The 25,522-nt window shown below is 37.7% G+C and overlaps 1 protein-coding gene across 34 annotated transcripts in view; it reads right to left on the bottom strand.

The window, feature by feature from the left end:
* The window catches only part of NRXN1 (neurexin 1), a 1,383,669-nt gene that overhangs the window by 775,925 nt on the left and 582,222 nt on the right, over nucleotides 1-25,522 (bottom strand). For all 34 annotated transcript variants that reach the window (XM_060187660.1, XM_060187677.1, XM_060187662.1 and 31 more), the window contains one exon: nucleotides 10,001-10,384. In XM_060187660.1, coding sequence (XP_060043643.1) covers nucleotides 10,001-10,384 — 384 coding nt within the window. The remainder of the gene's footprint in view (nucleotides 1-10,000; nucleotides 10,385-25,522) is intronic.

The following is a 25,522-nucleotide window of genomic DNA, read 5'->3' as shown; positions in this document are numbered from 1 at the left end:
AAGCGGTAGCAGTAGGTTAAGTGCACGTGGTGCAAAGCACAAGGACCAGCATAAGGATCCCAGTTCAAGCCCCTGGCTCCCCATCTGCAGGGGAGTTGCTTCACAGGCGTGAAGCAGGTCTGCAAGTATCTTATCTTTCTCTCCCCCTCTCTGTCTTCCCCTCCTCTCTCCATTTCTCTCTCTCCTATCTAACAATGATGACATCAATAACAACAACAATAATAACTACAACAACAATAAAAAACAAGGGCAACAAAAGGATAAATAAATAAAGCAGAAACATTAAAAAAAAAAAAAGACTATGTTCCAGAATTGTGGTTTTGCAAGCTTATCTTTCAAAGCGTCAGGTAAGTCACATCTTGCTTCTAGTAGAGTGGAATCATTACTTGTCCAGAAACTTCTTCAAGGAAGTTCATCTACGCCGATGACATCTGCTGTGCAACTCAGGCATCAAAGTTCGACATCCTCGAGGAAACACTCACGAAAGACATGTCTCTGATATCTGATTACTGTAAAAAATGGCGACTAATCCCTAGCACTGCAAAAACGGTATCATCTGTTTTCCACCTACACCATGCCTCGGCCTCGCGTGAGCTTAATGTGCAGCTTGGCGATACAAGAATCCGGCATGAAGCCCAGCCAGTCTATCTTGGCGTTCTCTGTCATTTCACGAACATCTCATAAAAAGTGCAGCAAAGGTGGGCGCAAGGAATAACATCATTGCAAGACTGGCCAGCTCCTCATGGGGCGTGAGCGCTTCCACACTACGATCATCATCTCTGGCATTATGCTATTCCACTGCAGAATACTGTGCCCCAGTATGGTTCCGTAGCCCCCATGTCCACTTGGTCGATTCCAAATTATATTCCTCCATGAGGATAATTTCTGGAACCATCCGTTCCACCCCGGTTCCATAGCTGCCAGTTCTTAGCAACATCGCCCCGCCAGATATTCGTCGGGATGCGGCATCATCTAAGTTCATTTCCCACGCCTACGCTTGACCGGACCTGTCAATATACGCGGATATCTTCGCCCACCCTGTCCAACGCTTGACGTCTCGTCACCCAATCTGGTACCCTATGCCTACACTGAACTTCTCTGTTCCAGTCTCTTGGAAACAGAGTTGGCAGTCAGCTGAGGTAAAGAACAAACACCTCATCACAGACCCCTGCAAGCGTCAACCCGGCTTTGACCTAGCACGTTATGATTGGGCCCTCCTCAATCGCTATCGAACAGGCCATGGCCGGTGCACCGCTATGTTCCATCGCTGGGGAGCCAGAGACGACCCGAATTGCCCCTGTGGCTACAGACAGACTATGACCCACATAGTCAACGACTGCCACCTCTCCAGATTCAAAGGAGGTCTCGAAACTTTACATCAGGCTCAACCTGACGCTGTTGACTGGCTACGGAAGAAGGGCAAATGCTAGAAGAAGATTACTTGCCATTATGGAACAGAATGCACATTCAGAGACTATAACACTGAAGGTATAAGACCTCCCTCCTTGGTGTTCTTCTTTTTTTCCATCTACTTCTTGACTTAAGGAATCTTGATCAATTCACGTGCTTCTTCCCTCTCCTAATGTTTATTGACTTCCCTAACTTCTTCCCTCACTTCTCCCCTGAGCATCATCAATTCATTGCCTATCTGAAATCTCCAATTTGAACACAGCAGGCACCTTATAAAGTCTTAATTCACTAGCCCATCCCCACTCCCCAAATAACTCACATATTACTTTAGTAACATTGTACATCTTGGTAAATGGTTGAATCCAGTTGCTTAAAGTTTAACCTTTCTGGTTTCTCTTTCCTCTCTGCCATCTCCAGTCTATTTGTAAGAATGCAAGTCTTGCATGCTCTAACTCCAATTACTTTCTTGAATCAATAGGTTCAGACCTTTATCACTAAAAAACATCTTATACTCCCATCTCTCACTTATACAACTATTGAGTTGTCAGAAAAGTCATAATGTAATTTTCTTTGATTTTTTTTCTATGCAAAAATGCATCATCATTTTTCAGACAACCCAATATAATGAACAACACAATGGTCCCCCTACCTCTACTCTTTCTACCTTGCCATAGCAGCCAAACAAATCTTTCACAGTGGTTGCTTAAAATATGCACTGCCCTCAAAACTTTCTCCTAGCAGTTAGAATAGAATATATACTCATTTTTCACATATAAGGTAAGGCATGACAAAACCTTACCCCGATCTCCTTGTTCTTAGCTTTCAGTACTTCCTCATACCTTTACTTACTAAATTTCCTGCCTCACCAATCCCATCTCTGATTCAATTAATTGTCCTTGCAACTCCTTTTGTTTTAAAAGGAGGTTCTACTCCAAGCCCAGAAAAATAGTTCACTTGGATAGTGTGTCTCCTTTGCTAGGCATATAACCCAGGTTCAGCCCACTGCACTGGAGGAAGACTTGATGTATAGTATCCCCAACCCTCTTTTTTTTTTTTGTCTCCATCTCTTCCTTCCTGAACAAATAAGCCTGGAAAGGTGAAATCCCAGCAGAGAAAAAAGAAAGAAAGAAAGAAAGTTTCACTCCAGATCTTTCCACTAGGGTTATCACTAGAGCTTGGGGCCAGCACTATGAATCCACCAATCCCAGCGGCCACACACACCCCTTTTCTTTTTTCCTTTTTATTTCTTTTTTAAAGATTTTTAAAATATTTATTTATTCCCTTTTGTTGCCCTCGTGTTTTTTTTTGTTGTTGTTGTTGTAGTTATTGTTGTTGTTATTGATGTCATCGTTGTTGGATAGGACAGAGAGAAATGGAGAAAGGAGGGGAAGATAGAGAGGAGGAGAGAAAGACACCTACAGACCAGCTTCACAGCTTGTGAAGCAACTCCCCTGCAAGTGGGGAGCCAGGGGCTCCAACGGGATCCTTGAGCCAGTCCTTGAGCTTTGCACCACCTGTGCTTTACCCTCTGCACTACCACCAGACTCGCTCCTTTCTATTTCTTATTTGATAGGACAAAGAGAAATTGAAATAGGAGGGTGAGAAAGACTGAGACTCCTGCAGTGCTTGCTTCACTGCTTGTGAAGTAACCATCCTGCTGGTGGGAAGCAGGGGCTCAAATCCAGGCCCTTGTGCATGTGCTTAACCCAGTGTCCCACTACCTGGCTCCCTACTCCAGATGTTTATATGGTAGTTTCTTTGTGATTGCAGACTTGCCGTCAAATGTTACTTGGAGAGAACGGTTCTAAACTAACTTCTAAATTCTTCCTCCAGGTTTTCTGTACCTACTTTTCATTTCATTCTTAAAAAAAAAAAAATTACTCTTTGTACAGTACTAGCTGTCTTCCTACTTTAGAATGTAAGTGTCACAAGGGCAGAGGTTGAGCTCTCCTATTTGTTGTTCTGTCAGCTTCTGAATGCTCCAAAAAGTGTCAAGCACACAGAAAAGCCACATGAAATATTAATTGAATTAATGGATTGCACTTGATACTGAAGATATAGAAAATAGTTCATTTCAATTTGAATGCCAAGCTTACATAAATGTTCACCAAAGAAATTATTCTGGCTATTGAAAGTGGAATATAATTTTGGCAATTTATGTGGACACTACTTACTAAAGTCTACTTTGAAGGTCTTAATTATGCCACAAAGGACAAATTAGCAAAAAGGGTTCCTTTACCAAAGTAGGGGTCATGGTCAGGTATTAATCTAAGAACTGAGGAAATAATATAGCTTCCTAACAGATGAAGATTCTATATCATACCATGTATTTTTCCAGTTACAAAAGAAGTTTTCCAAAAGAAAACCTACTAGTATTTACTATAAAAGAAATCATGATTGAACAGTCACAGCGAAGATTAGAAAAATTATGTCTAGTATCTTTTTTTCTAATATAATTGTAAAGAAATTTGATCTTGGAAGCTGGGTGGCAGTGCACCAGGTTAAGATGGTTGTTTTTTTTTTATGTGTGTTTTTTGTTTTTTATAATTTTAAAAAATATTTATTTATTCCCTTTTGTTGCCCTTGCTGTTTTATTGTTGTAATTATTATTAATGTTGTTGTCATTGTTGGATAGGACAGAGAGAAATGGAGAGAGGAGGGGAAGACAGAGAGGAGGAGAGAAAGATAGACACCTGCAGATCTGCTTCACCGCCTGTGAATAAACTCCCCTGCAGGTGGGGAGCCGGGGTTCGAACCCAGATCCTTATGCCGGTCCTTGTGCTTTGCGCCACCTGTGCTTAACCCACTGCACTACAGCCCGACTCCCCCAGTGCACCGGGTTAAGCACACATAGTACCAAGCATAAGGATCCTGGTTGGAGCCTCCCCCCCACCTGCAGGGGGTTGGCTTTGCAAGCAGTGAAGTAGGTCTGCAGGTGTTTTAACTTTTTTCTCCTGCTCTCTATCTTCCCCTCCTCTTTCAATTTCTCTCTGTCCTATCCTATCCTGTGTGTGTGTGTGTGTGTGTGTGTGTGTGTGTGTGTGTGTGTGTGTATGTATGTATAATGGAAAGATGGCCTCCAGGAAAGTGAATTCATTGTGCAGGCAAAGAGCCCCAGCAATAACTCTGGAGGCAAAAAAAGAGAAAAAAAAAAAAAAAGAAAAAAGAAAAGAGAAAAAAAGAAAAGAGAAAGAAATTTGATCTTTATGATCTTTTTTTTTTCCTATAGTCAACCATTGTCCACATCTATAGAACAACTAATACCAAAATAAGTTTAAAAGTCACTGCCAGTTGTTAATTTTTAACCATACAGATAAAATTACTAAAGCATTAGTTTTCTCCTTTGACTTATTTAATTTTAAAATTTGAATTTTATTATTCAACAATCATGTTTTTAAATTATCTCAATTTCTTCTGTGAAATTTAGCTTAATTTTTTTTAAAAAATTAAGAAGTATAGATGTCAGACAATGCATCAAAATCTAGTGCAAACTAAAATCCAAGCCAACGCTCATGTCCCGTGGAGAATTACAAAAGTCAGAACACCCACCTTTGGCACCCCAAAAAAGAATTTTGGTCCATACTCTCAGAGGAATAAAAAAGGAAGCTTCCAATGGAGGGGATGAGACACAGGAATTGGGTGGTGGGAACTGTGTGGAATTATACCCCTATTATCTTATAACTTTATAAATAATTATTAAATCACTAAAAAAAATACAATCCAATGTAGGAAAATAATTTCTGTAGAAAAATTACCCTTCCCCAAACTTCAGGGATAAAATAACATAGTAAAGCTATAAAACTCAACTATTCCTGAGTGCCATTTAAGCATTTCTCAGTGTGAAAAACTAGTTGACAAACAACAAATGGAATCCTAACTGATTCTTCTACATAATTAGAGTTTTTACCTTGAATTAGACAAGAGAAGAAAAATGCACAAAGTTGTAGTCTTGAGTTGTCAAATATATGGTCACTGGCAATCTGACACTTGAAGGTTGTGTGTTTGGTAGAACCCTTTAATATTACTAACATCATTTTTATCAGTCATAACACAAAAGAAATATCCCTATTTTGAATAAAGTATTTCCCTGTGAGGGAAAAAAAAATTCACTTTTGTCTCTTATATCTCCTTCCCCCTTGTCCTTAAGTTTGATAAATTTGCTTTTCTCTAATATTCCTTCCCGCTGTCTAGAGTTTACACCTGTGCTCACTTTTGCCAAGAGGCAGTCACATGTTGTGATCAACAATGAAATTCAGAAAAGGAGCCAAATTATATTGCTCTGACATCTGTCCCTCCATCTGTTAGGGTTCTCACAAATAAATATAAAGTAGACCCTGGGTTATAACATAAGAATATATGCACATTATATGCATATTGTATATACATATAAAACTGAGAGTAATTTCTACATGATCAAGTTTCCACAGATTCTTAGTTTTATTAAAATAAGCAGCAGGAAGGTCCTGAATTTAATGTGTATACAAATGAATTTCTATATTCTCTTCTTTGTAAAGTCAATATACATAAAACACACTTCTATTTTCCTATTTACCTAAGTCAGCTGATGCTCTGTTTTTCCTTATAAATTATTTTGTCGGGAATGGGCGGTAGCGCAGTGGGTTAAGCACACATGGCGCAAAGCGCAGCATAAGGATACTGGTTCGAGCCCCTGGCTCCCCACCTGCAGGGGAGTCACTTTCACAAGTGGTGAAGCAGGTCTGCAGGTGTCTATCTTTCTCTCCCCCTCTCTGTCTTCCCCTCCTCTTTCCATTTCTCTCCTATCCAACAATGATGACATCAATAACAACAATAATAATAACAATAAAACAACAAGGGCAACAAAAGGATATAATTAAATAAATAAAATTCTTTTGTCTCATACAGAACAAAGATTTCCTATAGTACAACTGCAATTCCTTCCCCGTGATGTGCTGTATTGCCTAAGAGCTGGTACTTTTTAATTATTTAAAGTAAGTATATGAAAAAATTAACAATCATTGCTTGATAAAGTAAAATAAAACTGAATACCACTTTTCCTTTTATCGTAAAAATTGTCAATCAACTCAGGTGATTAACAGTTTCGTGTGCTTAGATTAGAATATATCTGAGGACAAATCACAGTCTTTTTTTTTTTAACTGGAAATCCCAAGTGCTGGCCATGATCTTGTGTTGACTGAAGTAGGGCATAGCTGGGGACTGGACAGAAGCCGAATTGTGTGCGATTCATTATGACAAGGAACCCACATCACCCTTCTTCTCAGGAAATGTAATAATGTGAGCAAGAAGATTAATTCTGAAAAGCAAAGACTCAAACAGTATACTGACAGTCCTGAAACAAAAATCACAGAAAAATAAAAAAAGGAACATTTTTCTGTTTAGCATACAACCAATCAGGAGACAAAGAAGTCTGTAGAAACGTCCAGCCAGCTGTCAGATAAAAATGTACCTAGTGTCCCAGTGATAAAGTTTGCTCTTCAATTTTCATCTGCAAGTCTGCATATGTTTGCCACACCTCCTCCCTATTATTGCAAAATTTAAATATTCTTTATTTCTTATTCTGGCTCAGGAAACTACAGTTTCTATTTTTATTTCTGCCATATGTAGTAGCAAAATATTGCCACAGGGTGGTACACCATGCATATCTAACTGAAAGCTTTGTGATTCTTGTTCAGTCAGATCTTTTTCTAGCTTTACTTATGCAGATGGCATTAGAACTGCACCTCCCTAAATGATTAATGTAACTAATATCTCAAACCATACAAATCTGCTGACCTCACATAATGACTCACCATAATATACCTTGAGAGCTTTGTCACTTTGCTGGTGCTGCTGGCTGTCCATCTTGCAATTTCTAAAAGCCAAACTACACAAACAACTAAACTGAAACTGAAAGGTACCATAAAAAAGAAGAAAGAAGAAGGAGAAGGAGAAGGCGAAGGAGGAGAAGGAGAAGGAGAAGGAGAAGGAGAAGGAGAAGGAGGAGAAGGAGAAGGAGAAGGGGGAGAAGGAGAAGGAGAAGAAAAAGGAGAAGGAGAAGAAGGAAAAAAAAAGAAGAATTTACAAAGATAATGTACCTTATAGTCAAAACCTATGTAAAAATAGTTTACCTCTAATGACAACACACCAGGAATTGCAAGCAGGTGCTAGGAGCATGAATCAAAGCAATTAAAATACTGTTAAAATTGAAATCAAGACAAACAAACAACAACCATAAAAGAAAAAAAAAAAAAAAACACCCACAGGCCCCAAGTAGAGTCCTGTTCTCCAGATCTCACGCTAAGTTAACTGCAGTTTAGAATGCTCCTAAAAGTGTAATTTTAAGCCTTTCAATCAGGAGCTTCCAGAACACCTGAAGTGAGTTAATATGCATGACAAACACAGTTTCCACCAGGTAGCTGAGCCTGAAACATTCTTTTCTTTTGCTAACTCCTCTGCCTCACTCTTTTCTAAATAAATTGAGCAAGCCTTCCACTTTGTAGTAGCACTTACAGTGCCTTTCTAATACTGGATAGGTTGTTGTCCTATTCTTGAAACCTTTTACAATCCAGTCAGATCTCTAAATATGTTTATTGTGTTTTTTTTTTTTTTAACAATTTCAAATTTGCTAGCCAATTTCAAATAATTTCAAATTTGCTAGCCAATTTCAAATTTGCTAGCCAATTTCAAATAATTAAGTCATATTGAAATGAAAAATCTATAGGCTCCTGGTGGACTCCCACTTCTACATGCCAGCATCCCAGTGGCGGGCTCTTGAGTGGCAGACTCTGATGGTAGTCAACCTTCTTTGTCACCTTTATTGTCAGCACCTTGATGGACCTTGTTTCTAACCAATCAGTTTGTGCCGCACCCAGTTTGAAACTGATAAAAGATGGTTGCTGCGGTACAAGCGTGTGCAGGTCTGGCAGGAATTGGCCTGTAACCCTTTAACTTAAAATAAATGTAACTCCTGGTCCTCTGTGTGGCCTCAGGTCTTGAGACGTTCTTTGGTTACTTTTGAGCTATATTACAGAATTTTTTATTACAATATATATTTACTGTAGACTAATGTTCACAAAGGATGTAGGAAGCCAGTAAATCCCCTGATTAAATTACATCACCAGGGGCCTGGTGGTGGTGCTCCTGGTTGAGCGCACATGTCCTAATGCAAAAGGACTGCAGTGGTGAAGCAGTGTGACAGGTTATCTCTCTGTCTCTCTCCCTTCTCTACCACCCCTTCCCTTTCAATTTCTAGCTGTCTCTATCCAATAGATAAATAAAGATAATAAAAAAATTTAGAAATAAATCACCAAACTCACATTTCCATTTTAGATTCTAAAAAAGTAACTACTTTTTCTCTGAGAATTGCTAGGTTAGTGGAATTCCACTATTTTGGAAATGAAAGAAAAGAAGTACTGAATGTGCATGTTTTAAAATACAGATGCCTGCTTCTTTCAGTCTAAATGTCTCATAAAGCAACATTATCTGGAGCATGAAAGAACAGTGGAACTGTATCACACCAATATATTTTCATATTGATTTTCTGCTTCATTGTTGAAAATGAGTGGCGATAATAGAATGACTGAAGCATTTATCTGCAATTTTTAGGTCAGTGGAAGGACATGCTCAGAACTATTCTGCTCTTTCTCCCTTTTTTCTTGGCTGCAGATGAACGGGGGTAGCTGCTACCCTTTACCTTTTTTTTTTTTTAATTCCTTATTCTCCTTCAAATGGGAGAAGAAAATAAAGCAAAAATTTAGCTTTGCCTCCTACTAAAGATGGAAAAAAGGAACATATTTGTTCAGTTTCAATGGGCACACTAAGCTTTAATGTCACATAGGTAAAATGTTTTTTCTTTTTAAAAATATAGATATCTTTAATAAGAAAGAATGCCAGAGCATCACTCTAGCATATTTTGGGGATTACGTCATGCAAGTTTTACATTTTACCCAATATGTACCAGCCCCCAAACACATGTAAACTAGTTTTCTGTGATCAGTTAAGTTCTAGGCAAAGGTAAGTGCCTTTGCAATTAAGGAGTACTTCTGCTAATGTTGGTATAACTTAAATAATTTTAAATTACTTGTATCTTTCAGAGAGGCAATTTTCTGTTAGGAGAACTCCCTAATGGAAAATGAGCAAGTTAAGTTTCACATAGTCCTGTCAGGAAAGATTAAATTTAAATAGTTTAATTCAATCCAAATGTTAATGTTTGGCATGGATATTTTCAGTGCATAGTTATTATCACTAGAAGTGACAAGTATGTCTACTTGTGCCATAATTATCTGCTACTATACTGATATTCATAAATGGGAGAAAGATAGCAGTTACTATCAATCATACATCTTGGACCTAGACTTTAACTGACACCCAAGTCCCAAAGAGTTAATCCTGAAAGATAACTGTCTTCCTTGAATTGGTTCTTAAAGAAAAAAAAGTCATTAAGAACTCAGCAGTAACACCTGTCAAGTACTGCTTCTCCAATTGAAGAGGATTTCATTCCACAGAGCACACATTATGCTGTTGTGCTTAATGGTCAGTTTAAGGTTTGAGGTCAGCATTTAATGTGCACTTTCCAGGTCTGGGAAGTCGGCTGCTTGGTTTTTAGTCTTACCTCTCTCACAGGACCTGCCAAGATAGCCTGTTCCGGAACAATCGCAGACATATCTGTTCCACCCATCCCTGCACATGCCGTTGTTTTTGCAGGGGTTGCTAAGGCACGGTTTTGCTGTTTCCCTTGAACAGGAGGGCTTCACCCCAGCAGTACTTTGCACTTCAGCCATTTGCCGGATATCTTTGCTCTGGCCATCGATGAATAAATCTCTGATGCAACCCACATAGCCGTAATTCAACAGAGCAGTCCACACCTCGGTGGGGAAGACAAGGCCAGCCTTATTTTCTGGCAAACCCCCTAGGTACAACTCATCATCCAGGTCCAGAATCTCACTCTCACCAGGAGCAGTGTAGGGGGTGCGCAAAGTATTGACAGAAATGGTACCTGTTGCAAAGACAAGAGAACACAGGTTTTTACAGAGTAAGATATGTTCTATACATCTCCCCTTCTCTCTTTGACCTGTTTAAACATGAACTCCCAGATGGCAGGCAGTTCTTATTTTTCTATTATTATTTATGCTTTACACTTCTTAATGGAATTTCCATAATTCTTTGGAATTAAGTACCTTTGTAAATAAGGCAGAGTGTAACTAAATGATTCCATTTGACTTTGGAAATAATAAGTTAAAGTGTACACGTAGGAATGCAGACAAGTAGGGAAGGAAGGAGAAAGGAAAAAGTAAATGACATTCTACATCATTTTCTAATAGCTCAGGAAGGAAAGAGAAAGAGAGGGAAAAAAAAGATATGAGGAAGTTGACATTCTAAATCACTGATATTAAGCCATAGGGTTCATAAAATCTGCTCTTTAAAAGCTGAAATACATCTGAAAGCCAAGGAAAGGCGGTGTGCCCCTATCTATTCCTGATTTTATAGTTTTTATTGAGCACAATAGTTTCCCTATGTCAAAACCTGACTTCATCACTCTTAGCTATATGAATATATTAATAGATACAGTCTTGGTTTACTCATCCATACTATAGGCATGATAGTATCACCTGTAACATACAGTAGCTATGACTGTTAAATAAAATGCCAGTAAAATGTACAGTTTGGAATAAGTACTATTTAAATGTGTATACCATGATTTATGAAATAAATATGCTGTTTACTTTAGCTCTTAATAAAACTCACCTATACTTATAATCTTCCTTTGTTTCAAATGGAACCATGTCCTTAAAAGTGTAGAATAGTCTGGGGTCATATAAGAGCATTTGAGGAAAACATAAAAAATTGTGGAATTTGTTAAATGACAAAAATGAAAGAGAGAAGTAGCATTTATTCTCAATATCCATCCTTTGCCATGGGAATACTCACAATTACACTAATAGTCTAGGTCCAAAGAGAGCTTTATAAAAGATGCAAAAATGATACCAGGAAAGGACACCATGTTACCCATTAGCCAGATGATTCTACATTTAATCTTCATGTCTAAAGCATACATAGAACAAAAAGTCTAAAGCAAGCAAGCAGGTATAGAACATGTCTGATGCAAAGTCAACCCCTGGCATAGGATCATGTAAGGATGCAGGGTGCAATCACATTGAGAGAGGCCTGAAGATGTAAGATGGGATACAGAAGCATGACAGAAAAGAGAAGTATGATGTGAACAATGAGAGTTCAGATAATGAATTTTAGGTTGTTTCACATTATAACTAACTCCCACTCCAAGTACAAACATGCCCTGCGAGCTAAGTGAAACCTTTATCTAGTTAAGGATGCAGGGCTACTCAAGAGCATTCCAAATCCCAGCAGACAGGGCACTCTTGATTTGGGAAGTGCAAGGTAATCTGTCTTTGTGAGGGAGAAGGACAAGAAGCCACTGACAGAGACTGCATGGGAGGCCAAGTCATTAAGAGGGCATTTATCTTTCTAGACTTCCACAGAAAAGTAACAGGGGAAAAAAAAAAAAAAAAAAACCTCCTAGGGGAGAAACACTCAAGGGCCTTGCTATTTTGAACTTCCAAAGAGAGATGTATAATAAGAATTATGGAGAGAGGCAATAAAAAGGAAAGAGGGGGAAGTACTCATTTTTCAGTTAGCATTTGTGCAAGTGTCTAAAATAAAACTTATTTAGGAACATACAAAGTCTACAGAATTCTATTTAGAAAAATAGGTTTAAATTGTCATTTTGAGAAAATAAAATACATAATTTTGAGAGAAAATGATGACACCTCTCTCTGCTAAAGAATGTCATCACATTCATTTTTAACTGTTTAAAATGCCTCACAAAGTATTTTAATAGATAATCTCTTTCCTCAGCAACTAAATGTGCTTGGGAAATGATGAAGAGAAAGTGGATATTAATGACACAACAAAAGAAGAACATAATCTATAATAGGTAGAAAGCAAAGAATTAGAATAATGCCACCTCCTGCTTTACAATTTGATAAAGATGGGTTTCCTAGAAAAGATGAGAAAAATTTTAGGATAAACAAAGTAAATGAACAATAACATAGGTTTACAAAACTGGAGGTCTTTATTTTATGCATAAAATTTTCTCAATATGTCCTTTTTATTGATAAAGTAAACTTGATTCACCTTAGTAGAAGAAACATATTTGAAAAAACTGTTTGGCTCCAAGTGTTTTAATTCTGACATTAAAAATGGTTGGAGGATCCCTGAGATAAAGGATTCAGGGTTTTGCACAACATTTTACTCTCTGTCTACTCCACATTGTTCTACCAAGCACTGTATAGGTTCCATTTTCAGTGTACATTAGCCCTCTAGAGCAAAACCACTGTGTATTGCATGCAACCATCCACAAGCAGTTTATGTAGTAGTGGGAATGGGATTACCAGGACTCTTTATTTTTCTTTATGATGCATTTGTGTCTACTGTTGTAATAAAGTTCAGAATGTGATCATAACTTTATGATTAAATAAGAGCTTTCTTCTTTTTTATTGTCATCAAAGTTATCACTGGGGCTTAGTGCCTGCATGATGAATACACCACTCCCGGGGGCTCTTTCTTTTCTCCTTTCTTTCTTTTTAATATGTATGTATTAAGTAATATATAGTAAATTATATATATAAATATATATATATATATATATATATATATATATATATATATATAGAGAGAGAGAGAGAGAGAGAGAGAGAGAGAGAGAGAAATTGATTGGGGGTAGTGAGGAAGAGGTGAGAAGGAAAGAGAGGCCAGTGCAGCACTGCTTCACCACTCCTGAAACATTCCCCTGAGGGTAGAAACTGGAAGCTTGAACCCAGGTCTTTGTACATGATAATGTGTGTGCTCTACTAGATACACCACTGCCAGGCCTCAGCCTAGAGTTTTTTTTAATCACAACTAAACCACAGTTTTTGTATGGACACACACACTCAGTGAGAAAGAAACCAGTAGTCAAAATACATTAACTCTACTGATCTGAAGGAACTCTTTTTTTTTTTTTCTCACTACATGACTTTATTAATACATGTACCTAACCTATCAGATATATTTCAGACCCTACAAATCATAACCTAAAGTTCCAATATGTCTGATCTCTTGAGGGATAATTTTAGAGTACTTATGGAAAGATGAAGCAGTAAAAGATGAGAGAGAAAGTAAAAGAAAAATCATCATAGCTTCAAGTCAAATATAAATGTAAAAACTGCATTTTTAATCTAACACTAGATTCAAGTAGTCAAAATATGAAACAACCTCCAAGTGCCCAAGGGCACAGGAATGGATAAAGAAGATGTTGTACATATGCACAATGGGGGATTACCATGCCATAAGAAAAAAAAAAAAAAGAGATCTTGTCATTGCTACAACATAGAGGGAGCTGAATGAAATCATTCAAGTAAAATAAGCCAGAAGGAGAAAGACAAATACCACATAATCTCACTGTTAGGAGAGGTTGAAGAAACAAAGCAAGGGGAAGACAGAGTTAAACATTAGTTAAGTCCATGGGCTAATGGATATTGAAGGAGAAGGATCAAAAGGGAACTGGGGGGGGGGGCAGTGTCCTATGGTGGAGGGAGAAGGCCAGTTGTGGTAGATATTATGCTGGCAGATACTTTTGGGGAGCTGGGAAACTGTACCCCTGGCATAATTGTCTTGTAAAACATTTCCCCAATAAAAATAAAGGAGGGGGATAGTGTGTTGAAATGGGAAGTGTTTTGGCATTCTGAGAGGAAGTTGCTTTTCATGTTCCAGTTCCACAAAAACTAGCTGGTGAGTTTAGCCAAGTAACAGATTCATTAGGCTCTAGTGTGAATTTGTGCAAAATAAATGCCAGGTTCACTAAGGGCTGCTTTTAATAAATACAATTACTTACACATTAAAGTAAGTATATATATATTAATTTTATATAAATAATATCATTCTTCATCAAATTAGTGAATGATTAAAAAAAAAAACTAACAGAGGACTGGGCAATGGCATACCTGGTTGAACTCAAAGGTTACCATCTTCAGGGACCTGGGTTCAAACCCTATACCTACCTGCAGGAGGGAAGCCTAATAAATGGTGAAGCAGTGCTACAGGTGTCTTTCTCTTTCTTTATCACCTCCCTCTCTCTCAACTTTTCTTTCTCTATCTAAACAAAAAAGGAATGACTGCTAAGAACTGTGAACTTGTCAATCAGGCACCAAGCCTCAGCAATAACTGGTGACATTAAAACAAAAACAAAAACTAGACAAACAAAGCTAACATATACCTATACTGTGTAGCTGTTATTGAAATAGAAGTTTTAATGTCTCCTTTCTTAAATAAATAAACAAATTAAAAAAAAACTAGAAGTTTTAAAAGTTTAATAAGTCCTGTCTGAATTCATCAATCCTAAAAAAAAAAAACAACCCAAAGTTGGTATGTCTATTCAAACTATTCTATAATTTTAAGATTTTTATAGCATCTTAGTGTATTGCTGACTAGAAAACCACAACTGCTTTTACTTGATAAAGGGATTTTAGCATTTGGAACGTCTGATCTGCAATTGAAGGAAGAATCAATATTTTAGTCATGTAGATATTTACACACATAAAGCAACCACAGGCCACTATTTTTTTTAACCAGCTTCTATATACTGTTATCAGTCTAAATTCAGCACCCCATGCATGTATTTTATAAGTTTTAAATACATTTTCAATCTATACTGATATACTGGCAAAAAGCATACTCTCTGTGTTAAGATACCTAGACTACAGATTAAAGGAAGTACTGATTCAACTCTGGTCATTGCTAGTCACAGCACATACTTGACACTACCATTTAAAAGCATAGTTGACAAATTAGAGTTGTCTGAGGAGGTATGACTAGGATGTTGATGACTCTAAAAAGCTTAGCAAGAGGTTTGGAAAGGTAAGGGAGATATTTAACCATAAAAAACAAAGCCTTTTTCGGAGATTACTTTCCTTAAATGCTTGTAGGACTTAAAAATTACAACAGTGATAAAACTTGTCGTGTTTAAAGAATAGAGATAGAACCTATATGATAAAGTGGGAAGGAAGGGGCCAGGTGGTGATGCACCTGGTTAAGAGCATTTTACCATGCACAAGGACCCAGGTTTAAGGTCCTGACCTCCACCTGGGAGGTAGGGAGGAGTTGTCTCTCTCTATCTTCCTTCCCACTCAATTTCTATCTGTCCTATCAAATTAAGTAAAGTTAAAAAAAAAAATGTGCCAGTTTTTGTAATAGCACCATACACCCTTTGGTTTGAATGTATCAATATTTATTTATTTAATCATTCTATTATTGATATATACATTATTTTTTTACTTTAAAAATATTACTATTTTAAGGTAATTCATGCAGGAAGAAAGTATTTATATTCTGTTTTTATAGATATTTGTTAGGGTTGCTGTACAATAGATTCTGGATCTGAACTTCTAGGTGAATAATTTTTTGTGTTTGTTCATTTGTTTTCTGTGCCTGGACCTCTCCCATAAGTGATTTCACCACTTCTGGGCCAATTTTTTTCTCCCTTTTTCTTTCTTCCTTTTTTTTTTTTTTTAATTTCAGATAGTGAGAGGTAGAGAGGAGAGATAGCACCGCATGAACACTTCCTCCAGTGCGGTGGTATCAGGGCTTAGAGCCAGGGCCATGTGCTATCAGGACAGGCACACGCCCTTCTCTGTGAGCTCTCCTCCGCCCTAAATGGCATTGTAAATGTGAAAGATAATGACAAGCTATTTTATTAAGAGCTCATTCAAATTTCATTTTTGCCTGGAGTATCCTTTCTCCCTGCTAGATTTAATTCCTGAAATTTCTAGGTCAAAGTAAAGGGGGGAGGAGAATGTAATATTAAGAAGAAAACAGAAAGTCTAGATTATGTTAAATATTTATTTACTATTTTGAGATAGATACCAGAGCACAGGTTCCCTCTGGTCTATGTAATGCCAAGGGTTGAAAATGGAGCATCACTCATGAAAATCCTGTGCTCTTCCAGCTTAGTCACCTCCCAGCCACAAGATTATTTATATATGATGTGTGCATATATACATATATATTTGTTCTATGTCAGTTCCTATTATAAACCTCACGCTTGGCATTGTCTATTTAAAAACAAAACGAACAATTTAAAAAGCAAAATTCTCTATTTCACTATTCACCAACTGCTTTAAAAGTCCTGTTGTTGATATTTTATACTTTGCACCCTAGCAATCAGTATTTCTTGTATAATACCTTTTTTTTTTTTTTTTTTTTTTTTTTTTACCAGAACACTGCTCAGCAGTGATATGGGCAATTGAATCTGGAACTTTAGAGCCTCAGGCAAGAGAGTCTCTTTACATAACCATTATGCTATCTACCCCCATCCTTAAGACAAACTATTGTCTTTCTTGTTTTACCATAGCACTAGGCAGCTCTGGTTTAGTATAATACCTTCTTGCTGAGTTTGAATTTGCTAATAGAATACAGAATGAGAAATTCACAAATTGTGAAATCTAATTTTCTCCTTTACTAAGAAATAAAGCAGGTCCTTGAACCTTGCATCACCTGCGCTTAACCCAATGTGCTACCACCCAACTCCTGATTTCACTTTTTTTTTTTTTCAGGCTTGAGAATCAGTAAGAGAATATGATTTTGAGACAAGCAGCATGAATTTTTTCTAACTTGGCAACTTACCACTGTGGTCTAACTCATTGACTCACTCATTTAACAGTTAATAAACATGATCAACCATAGCAAGTAATAGATGCTAAAGACTTAGTAGCAAATGGAATAAAAATTCTTTACTAGGTGGAGTTCACATTCAAGCATATCATAACATCATAAATGCAATGGGGGGCAGGTTGGGGCAGGGAGGAGGAGTTGGGCAATGTTTCACCAGGTTAAGCGCACACAGTACAAAGTGCAAGGACTCAGGCAAGGATCCTGGTTGGAGCCCCTGGCTCCTCACCAGCAAGGGGGTCACTTCACAGGTGGTGAAGCAGGTCTGCAGGTGTCTGTTTCTCCCCTCTGTAGACTCCCCTCCCCTCTCAAATTCTCTCTGTCTTATCCATTAAAATGGAAACAATGGCTGCCAGAAACAGTAGATTCATGCTGCAGGCACCAAGACCCATTGATAACTCTGAAGTTAAAGAACAAAACCCGTAGTGGGGACCAGCAAATGGGGCAAAGAAGATTGTAACTACAGAGTGACTCAGAGAAGGCTTCTAAGGGAAGATGACATTTGAGAAAAGGTTTAGAAGTGAGAGCTTTCAGCAGAGCCCTATGGGAAGGGTATTGTTCTTGGCAGAGGGGATTGCTAGTTCAAAAGACTCCAAAGTCCAACAAAAAAGATCTGCAAACAGTACAGAGCTAATGAGGGTAAGAAGCAAAGGAAATAAAATCAGAAATAACAGAGGACACATCATCTAGAACTTTTGTTGACTACAAAAAGAACTTTGTTATTCCGAGTGAGATGATAAGTCTTTGGAAGGACTTTCTCACAACACAGATAGATCTCACTTAAAAAAAAAAAAATCTCCTGGTGTTAGGTTGATAACAGACTTGCAATGATTATGGAAAGAGATCATGCTGGCCTGAATCAGGGTGATAATAATAAAGGTAGTGATAAATGAGTATATTCTGGATATAGTCAGGAAGTACATAAAACAAGATTTGCTGAAAGTTTGGGTATGGGCTATGATAGAAGTCAAATATCTTCAATATAATTGTCTAGTCATTTTTAAATCATTGAAAAAAATAGTTATAAAGGAAATTTAGTAGATTCATAAAGTAAGTTTCCATTTCTCAGTACTTGGGTGATATTCACTAAGCTCACAAGACCTATGTAAATATTAGAATTCCAGGTCACTAATTCTTGTTGAGATGCTGTCACCAGTTATGGGCTGATTCCTATGTAGTGATAGCAGTAAGGGATACCAATATTTTAATAATACAAATATGTTTAATCATTTATAATGGAAGACTTATTTGTTGTGTGAACAGAATGCTTACATCTCCTTATCTGGTCCTTTTCCTTCCTCTATGGCAGTCAGACAATTAAAGTCAAATTTCATTGAAACACATAGGGAATATAAATTCTGAACAAAGACAGAAACTGAGTGTGGCAACATGCAGTAATATTACCTAGGATAATCTGATATCCTCCCTCATATCTAATAAAGTAACCTGGCTCTGTCTCTATGGCAAAGGTGAAGTTTCACAAGTAAAGTCCCCTGGGCAGTGGTTTGAAGAGAGTCTTTGTTGATCTTTGTGATTTTTTTTTATGTTAATACACTTGCATCTTCCATGATAGATATCCTCTGTAAAGTGCAAAGCTCTATTCTGATTCTTCGGTTATTATTATTTTTTTTTCACAACTCCCCCAAAACACATTTTGTTACTCAGATTTTTTTTTTTTTTTGCCTCCAGGGTTATTGCTGAGGCTCGGTGCCTGCACTATGAATCCACTGTTCTTGGAGCCCACTTGCCCATTTTGTTGCCCTTGTTGTTATTGTTGTCATTGCTGTTGATGTTGGACAGGACAGAAAGAAATCAAGAGAGGAGGGGAAGACAGAGAGGAGGAGAGAACTATAGACACCTGCAGACCTGCTTCACTGCCAGTGAAATGACCCCCTTGCAGGTGAGGAGCCCGGAGCTTGAACTGTGATTCTTAACACTGTCCTTATGCTTTGCGCCATGTGCACTTAACCTACTGTGCTACCACCTGGACCACAGATTTTTTTTTTAATCAAACAAATATTAAAACTTGCCTAAAGAGGCTGGGGAGACAGCATAATAGTTATGTAAAAGATTTTCATACCTGAGGCTCTGAGCTCCAGATTCAATCCCCAGCCCCACTGTAAACCAAAGTTGAGCAGTGCTTTGGTCTCTTTTTGTCTCTCCATCTCCCTCTCTCTTTCTCTCTCATTAAAATAAAATATTAAAAATAATGATATTTATAATTACAACTATGATATAAAATTGACACATTCTAGTTACCATGATAGTCAACTGATACGTCAATTTTCTCATTGAGGTGCAGTGGGTACAAAAAATGTTATAAATTTATTTAAACTTTAGTGTACACAATAGACTACCAGGTAGAAGGTTAAATTCAAGTTAATACCTAATCACAAATTGTCTAATGGTCATTCAAGTAGAAATGTCTAAGTGTAGTGATTCATGAATGGTATATGCAGAAATCAGTGCTGGTAATAGATAGCTGTTCACACCAAATAGTGATTATTATAAGCCTCTAATTATGTGCTCTGGAGAGAGCCTTGTGCCTTTCCCACTGTAATTTTTAGTTCTTAAACGGGAATTCTATGACTTCAATTCAAATCTCAGTGGTTTCCTAGCTGTTAAATGTAGGCTTACCCATGAATATCTCTGATACAATCTGCTGTGCCCTGCTGTACACAAGCAGAATTTGACAAGAATAATGAGTTTCTCTTAGCTTCCAATATATAATGATGGTTTGAAAAAAAAAAAAGAATTACTGGCAGCTTGCTATAAAAATACTTGAGAGGCTACTACAGACTGAGCCAAAGTGCTTAATACAAATTTAAACAATATCCTTGCCCACAAAAACAGTCATTAACCTCCTCCTAATTTTAACACAATTCACATTTTAGTTAAATACCTGGGCAGTTATTTTATATGCAGTTTAGGACCAACAGAGAGGAAAAGGGATCTCTGGGAAGGAAGGAGTTGCTGGTTAGATGTTCAGTTCTAAGTCCTGCAGATTTTACAGAGTTCTGAGACTTTTAAACTATATCTACTTATTATTATTTTTTATTGGGAAAGGGGATGATAATGTACAATAAAGTAGTTGACACATGGATATAATTTCTTATCTTTCATCACAGGTATCTGTAAAACATTCTCACCCCCAAGTTAAGCACCAGGACCCCACCACCCTCTTTACCTAGCTCAGCCACTTAACAAGCTTTGTTCTATTGTGTAGTTAATCTATCCATTAAAATATTTTATTTATTTTATTATTTATTGGACAGAGATAGAGAGAAATTAAGAAAGGGGAATGGGAAAGAGAGTGGGAAAGAGAGAAAGACACACCTGCAGCACTGTTTTACCTTTCATGAAGCTATCCCCTTGCAGGTAGAGACTGGGGGTTTGAACCTGGGTTCCTGAACTGCTCAGCTGGGGACTTCCAGAGGTGGAGCTATGGAGCAGCAGCAGCTGTGTTTCTCTCCTCTCCTCTCCCCTCCTGGGTCAACTAGGAATACCAAAGGAGACCACCTGGGACTGCAACAAGACAGGACTAGAAGGACTTCAGGAACCCACCGAATCACCTGTGAGTGCAAACACCTGTGGCTCAAGGACAGAGAGGAATCTAGGGAGAGATTGAGCGGCTGGTAACAGTCCAGCAGTTTACCAGTTGAGACACCACCTCGAGTCTGTTTTACCAACAAAAAGACTGCTGAAGAGAGGAGAGGATTCCCCTTAAGACTCACCAAATGCAACTGTGAGTCTCCATTGCTACTGCCCTCAGAATCTGGAGCAGCATTGGAGGGGAGGGGGAACTGTGCTGACACCAGGGGACAAAGAACTAACCAGGAAACTCAGGAGAAGATCTATACCTCTAGCAGGGGGACTGTGAAAGTCTCTTTGCATAACCACTGGATTATCTCTGTCACACCCTGCTTTATCTCTTGGTTAGGAGTGAGTGATTAAGCTAAGAAGCCTACTTATAGTTTAAAAGCCCTCAGACTCCCATAGCCTATAGGGAAGAAAAAGAACAAAAGAGGCTTTTAAGCCACTGTGCTCCAACTCAGGGATTAAAATAATATTGAAACAACTGTCAATTTCCACAACTGTGAACCCTTTAATTACCTTACTTAGACACAAGTCAATCCAGGCAAGAGAGTGATCAGTAATTTGAAAAGTACTGAGAGAGGGACCTTATAACATACTACATAAGATGATTAAACCAACAAGAAGAAATATTGGAGAAATGAACCAGGACAAGAGTCCAGCTAAAAAACCCCCAAAGGTTCAAGCACAAAATAATGAGGTCAACATCCAAACACTAGTTAAGGAAATAATGAACCTGGGCACCTGAGCCTGGTAATGTGTGCACTCAACCAGGTATGCCACCACCTGTGCCACCCCATCTTTTTTTTTTCCTCCAGGGTTATTGCTGGGCTCGGTGCCTGCATCATGAATCCACCACTCCTGGAGGCCATTTTCCCCCCTTTTGTTGCCCTTGTTGTTGTAGCCTCGTTGTGGTTATTATTATTGCCATTGTTGACGTTCGTTGTTGGATAGGACAGAAATAGAGAGAGGAGAGGAAGACATAAGGGGGAGAGAAAGATAGACACCCGCAGACCTGCTTCACTGCCTGTGAAGTGACACCCTTGCAGATGGGAAGCCGGGGGAGGGGGGGGACCTCGAACTGGAATCCTTACACGGGTCCCTGGACTTTGCGCCACATACACTCAACCCACTGCGCCACCACCCAACCCCCCCCTTTTTTTAACACAAAAGTCTCACTATGATCCACAAAAATCATGCCTTCACTCTATGCTTTCTCCTTGGCCAACTTAGCTCAAGATCTGAAATACCATTCATCGCTCAGAGCACTTGACTTTCAATATCTCTGGTCACAGGCTAGGCAAGCAATCAAAGAAGCTACATTGTGTACAGCTGTAGGCAAACCAAATTAACCATAGTATGAACATTCAAGTGCTTCTCTTTTTCTCTCCCAGTATGAGGTATATAATATAACCTAATACTCTTGATTTGCATAAAATGAAATTTTAGAAAAGTATTTAGATAAAAGTTTTGTTTTTTTTTTAACATAAGTATTGCTTAGCTCTGGCTTATGGTAATGCAACCCACTGAACCTAGGACTTCAATGCCCTGGGCATAAGTCTTTTTGCATAAACATTATGCTATCTCCCCCACCATATTTCTTATAGAAGGTGAGAATTTAGCAATGTTTTAATTGAACAAATGATTGACAAGCAAACTACCAGAAAGATGGACTACCTGGGGAACATTTTCCTTGACTACTGTGCGTACCAGGACTGCATAGCTCAGCTCTCAGAGAGGAGTGAACACCTTCCCTTGTGATTAATTTTCCTCCTTTCTGTAAATTTGCTGAATGATGCAGGGACCTCATGAACAAACAGGGATAGAAATCCTCCTTTGGGGGCTGGGTGGTGGCATACCTGGTTAAGCACACATAGTACTAAGCACAAGGACCCAGTTGGAGGCCCCAGCTCCCCACCTGCAGGAGGGTCCCTTCACAAGCAGTGAAGCAGGCATGCAGGTGGCTATCTTTCTCTTTCCCCCTCTCTCTCTCCCTCCTCCTTCAATTTCTCTCTGTCCTGTCCAATAAAATGGAAAAAAAACAAAAACATGGCTGCCTGCAGCATAGTGCCAGCACCACAGATAACCCTGGATGCAAAAAAAAAAAAAAAATCCTGCTTTAATGAAAGTTTACCGTTTTTTATTTATTTATTTATTTTTTTTATTCCTTGTACCAGGCTTACCAGAGTTATCTAACAATTGTTTTAACTTCCCTAGTACATTTTATTTTGGTCACTTGGGCTTGGAGGTATTCATAAGGGAAGGAAAGCACTAGCTACCCTATAATATTTAAACTTTTTAGGAAGTCCTGGTAAGCCCTTAAAAATGCTATGCTTACAGCTAAAAGAGAGCCAATACTCTTCAAATGTTTAGGTGATACTCAAAGTTTTTTTTTTTTTTTTTTTTTTTTTTTAGATTTTAGGAAAGGTACTTAGCAATTCACAAACTTTGGCTCATTATTGTTCATATGCCAAATATTTACCGAGAAAAAACTGTTGTGCAAGAAAGTACCATGTATGACCTATAAAACTAAACATAAAAACACAGATCTTTCAAACAGAAGTTACCCTTATAAAGTCTTTGGGGAACATAAAAAAATTCAACCTACTCACCAAATAATGTTTTACCCCTTTTTATCATTAGCTTAATGAGTCCATCAAATCAGTGGCCACTGCTTTCACTCTTTCATGTTTTAGTACGGTCAGTAGCAGAAAGAAAACTCTTGGGGCTGGCTTATCTTTTGCTTTAATAAAAGAACTAATATGGTTCATGGTTCATTAAGATATTCAACTAAGAAGTATCCAAAATAAATAAATAAATACCTCAATAGATATGCCCCTCATTGTTCATGAATCAGAAAACAGCCTACATTATTCTCTTTTAATGTCTTTTCTCACACTATATTAAAACTAATTGCAATAAAGTATCTGAATATAAGTGATGTGAAAATGGGTAAAACATTTATTTCTTGAAATTCTATATTATATATATCCTCTAAGTAAAAAAAAAAAAAAAATCCAGTGTAGGTATTCAAACTTTAAGAGACTGCTTTATGCCAAGCCAATGCAGTGTGCAAATATAGTTTAATTAAAATGCTATATATAAATTATTAACAGCTGCTGTTATTAAAATTACATTAAACTCCCTTGAGCTAGACCAAAATAATTTGAACTCTTCTTTTTTTAAATTTAATAAAGAGCAAAACTTAGTTTAGTGAATGAACTTTCATTTTTAGATTGCTTGTTCTAATTCATTAATCTGAAACTGTTAGCAGTTAGCAATAGTTTACCATCAAAACACCCTAAAACATTTAAGATTAAATTTTCTGCTAGATTGCAACAAAAATCTCATAATCTGTCTATTTTTTTCTTAATTAAGATAACACTCCAAATCAGATTCTTCTTGCCATCCTGCACAGAGATTTGTAAACCAAAAAGGAGGTATCTCCTTTGCTTTAGAGCTTTCCCAATAAAGACGTAAATAGGTAAATTAACTTTTATTTGGCTTAAGGATTAAGGTATCTGTTAGATCCTTATTATAATAAACAATCCAAGGAATTTAAGAAACTAACTAGAATGCACCTTCACTTTCTCCTTAGAATGAAGAACTTCAATTTTTTTAAATTGGGGGATTAATGGTTTAAAGTAGTTTTTGATATATGGGCATTAACTCTCATCTCTTTGATAGGAATCTAGGAGATACTTGCTCCCTAACCTAGGGTTCCCTCCCATATCATAAATGAGGACCCCGGTATTTCTTTATCCCATCCTTTTCCCTCCTTCCCCAGAGTCCTTTGCTTTGGTGCAATACATCACACCCAATCCAAATTTGACCTTATGTTTTCCCTTATTTTTTTATTAAGTCTCACCTATGAGTGAGGTCATTTGGTACTGGTCTTTCTCTTTCTGGCTTATCTCACTCAACAAGATGCTTTTAAGTTCTGACCAACATATTGCAAAGATCATGACCTCATCATTTCTTAAAATATTTATTTATATTTATTTTTCCCTTTTTGTTTCCCTTATTGTTTTCTATTATTGTAGTTATTGTTGTTGATGTCATCGTTGTTAGATAGGACAAAGAGAAATGGAAAGACAGAGAGGGAGAGAGAAAGATAGACACCTGCAGACCTGCTTCACCACCTGTGAAGCAACTCTTCTGCAGGTGGAGAGCCAGAGGCTCGAACTGGGATCCTTACACTGGTTCTTGGACTTTGCGCCACATGCGCTTAACCCACTGTGCTACCCCGACTCCCAACTTCATCATTTTTAATGACTGCATAGTACAACTTTCTTAGCCACTTATCTGCCATTGGTTATTTGGGTTGTTTCCAAGTTAAGCTCTTTACAAACTGTACTGCTATTAACATAGGTGTGTATAGGTCTTTTTAAGTAGGTGTTTATGTTTTCCCTGGGCACACTTCCAGAAGAAGCACTGCTGAATTATAAGGTACATCTATTTCTACAGTTCTGATGAATCTCCAGACTATTTTCTATAGCGTTTGGACAAGTTTACAATTCCATCAGCAATGTAGGAGAGACCATTTCCCCAACAGCTAATATCTGACATTCTCACAGGTGTAAAGTGGTATTGCTTTGTTGTTTTTTTGCATTTCCCTGCTTGTAAATGAATTTAAGCATTTTTTTTTCATACATCTGTTGGCCCACTGGATCTGTTCTTTAGAGAAGACTCATTTGTGGTTTATAAATTTGTATGTATTTGCCATGTTTACATTACTATTTAACCAAAAATCTTAAGAGTAAATGACATGGAAACAAATGCGGTGTTAGGAGAGAGGACAGATGTTATGTGTAATTTC

This window comes from Erinaceus europaeus, chromosome 3, assembly GCF_950295315.1.
Source record: "Erinaceus europaeus chromosome 3, mEriEur2.1, whole genome shotgun sequence".
NCBI classification, from domain to species: Eukaryota; Metazoa; Chordata; class Mammalia; order Eulipotyphla; family Erinaceidae; genus Erinaceus; species Erinaceus europaeus.
The sequence above is the reverse complement of the archived record's forward strand: the minus strand, read 5'-3'. Positions and strand labels throughout refer to the sequence as shown.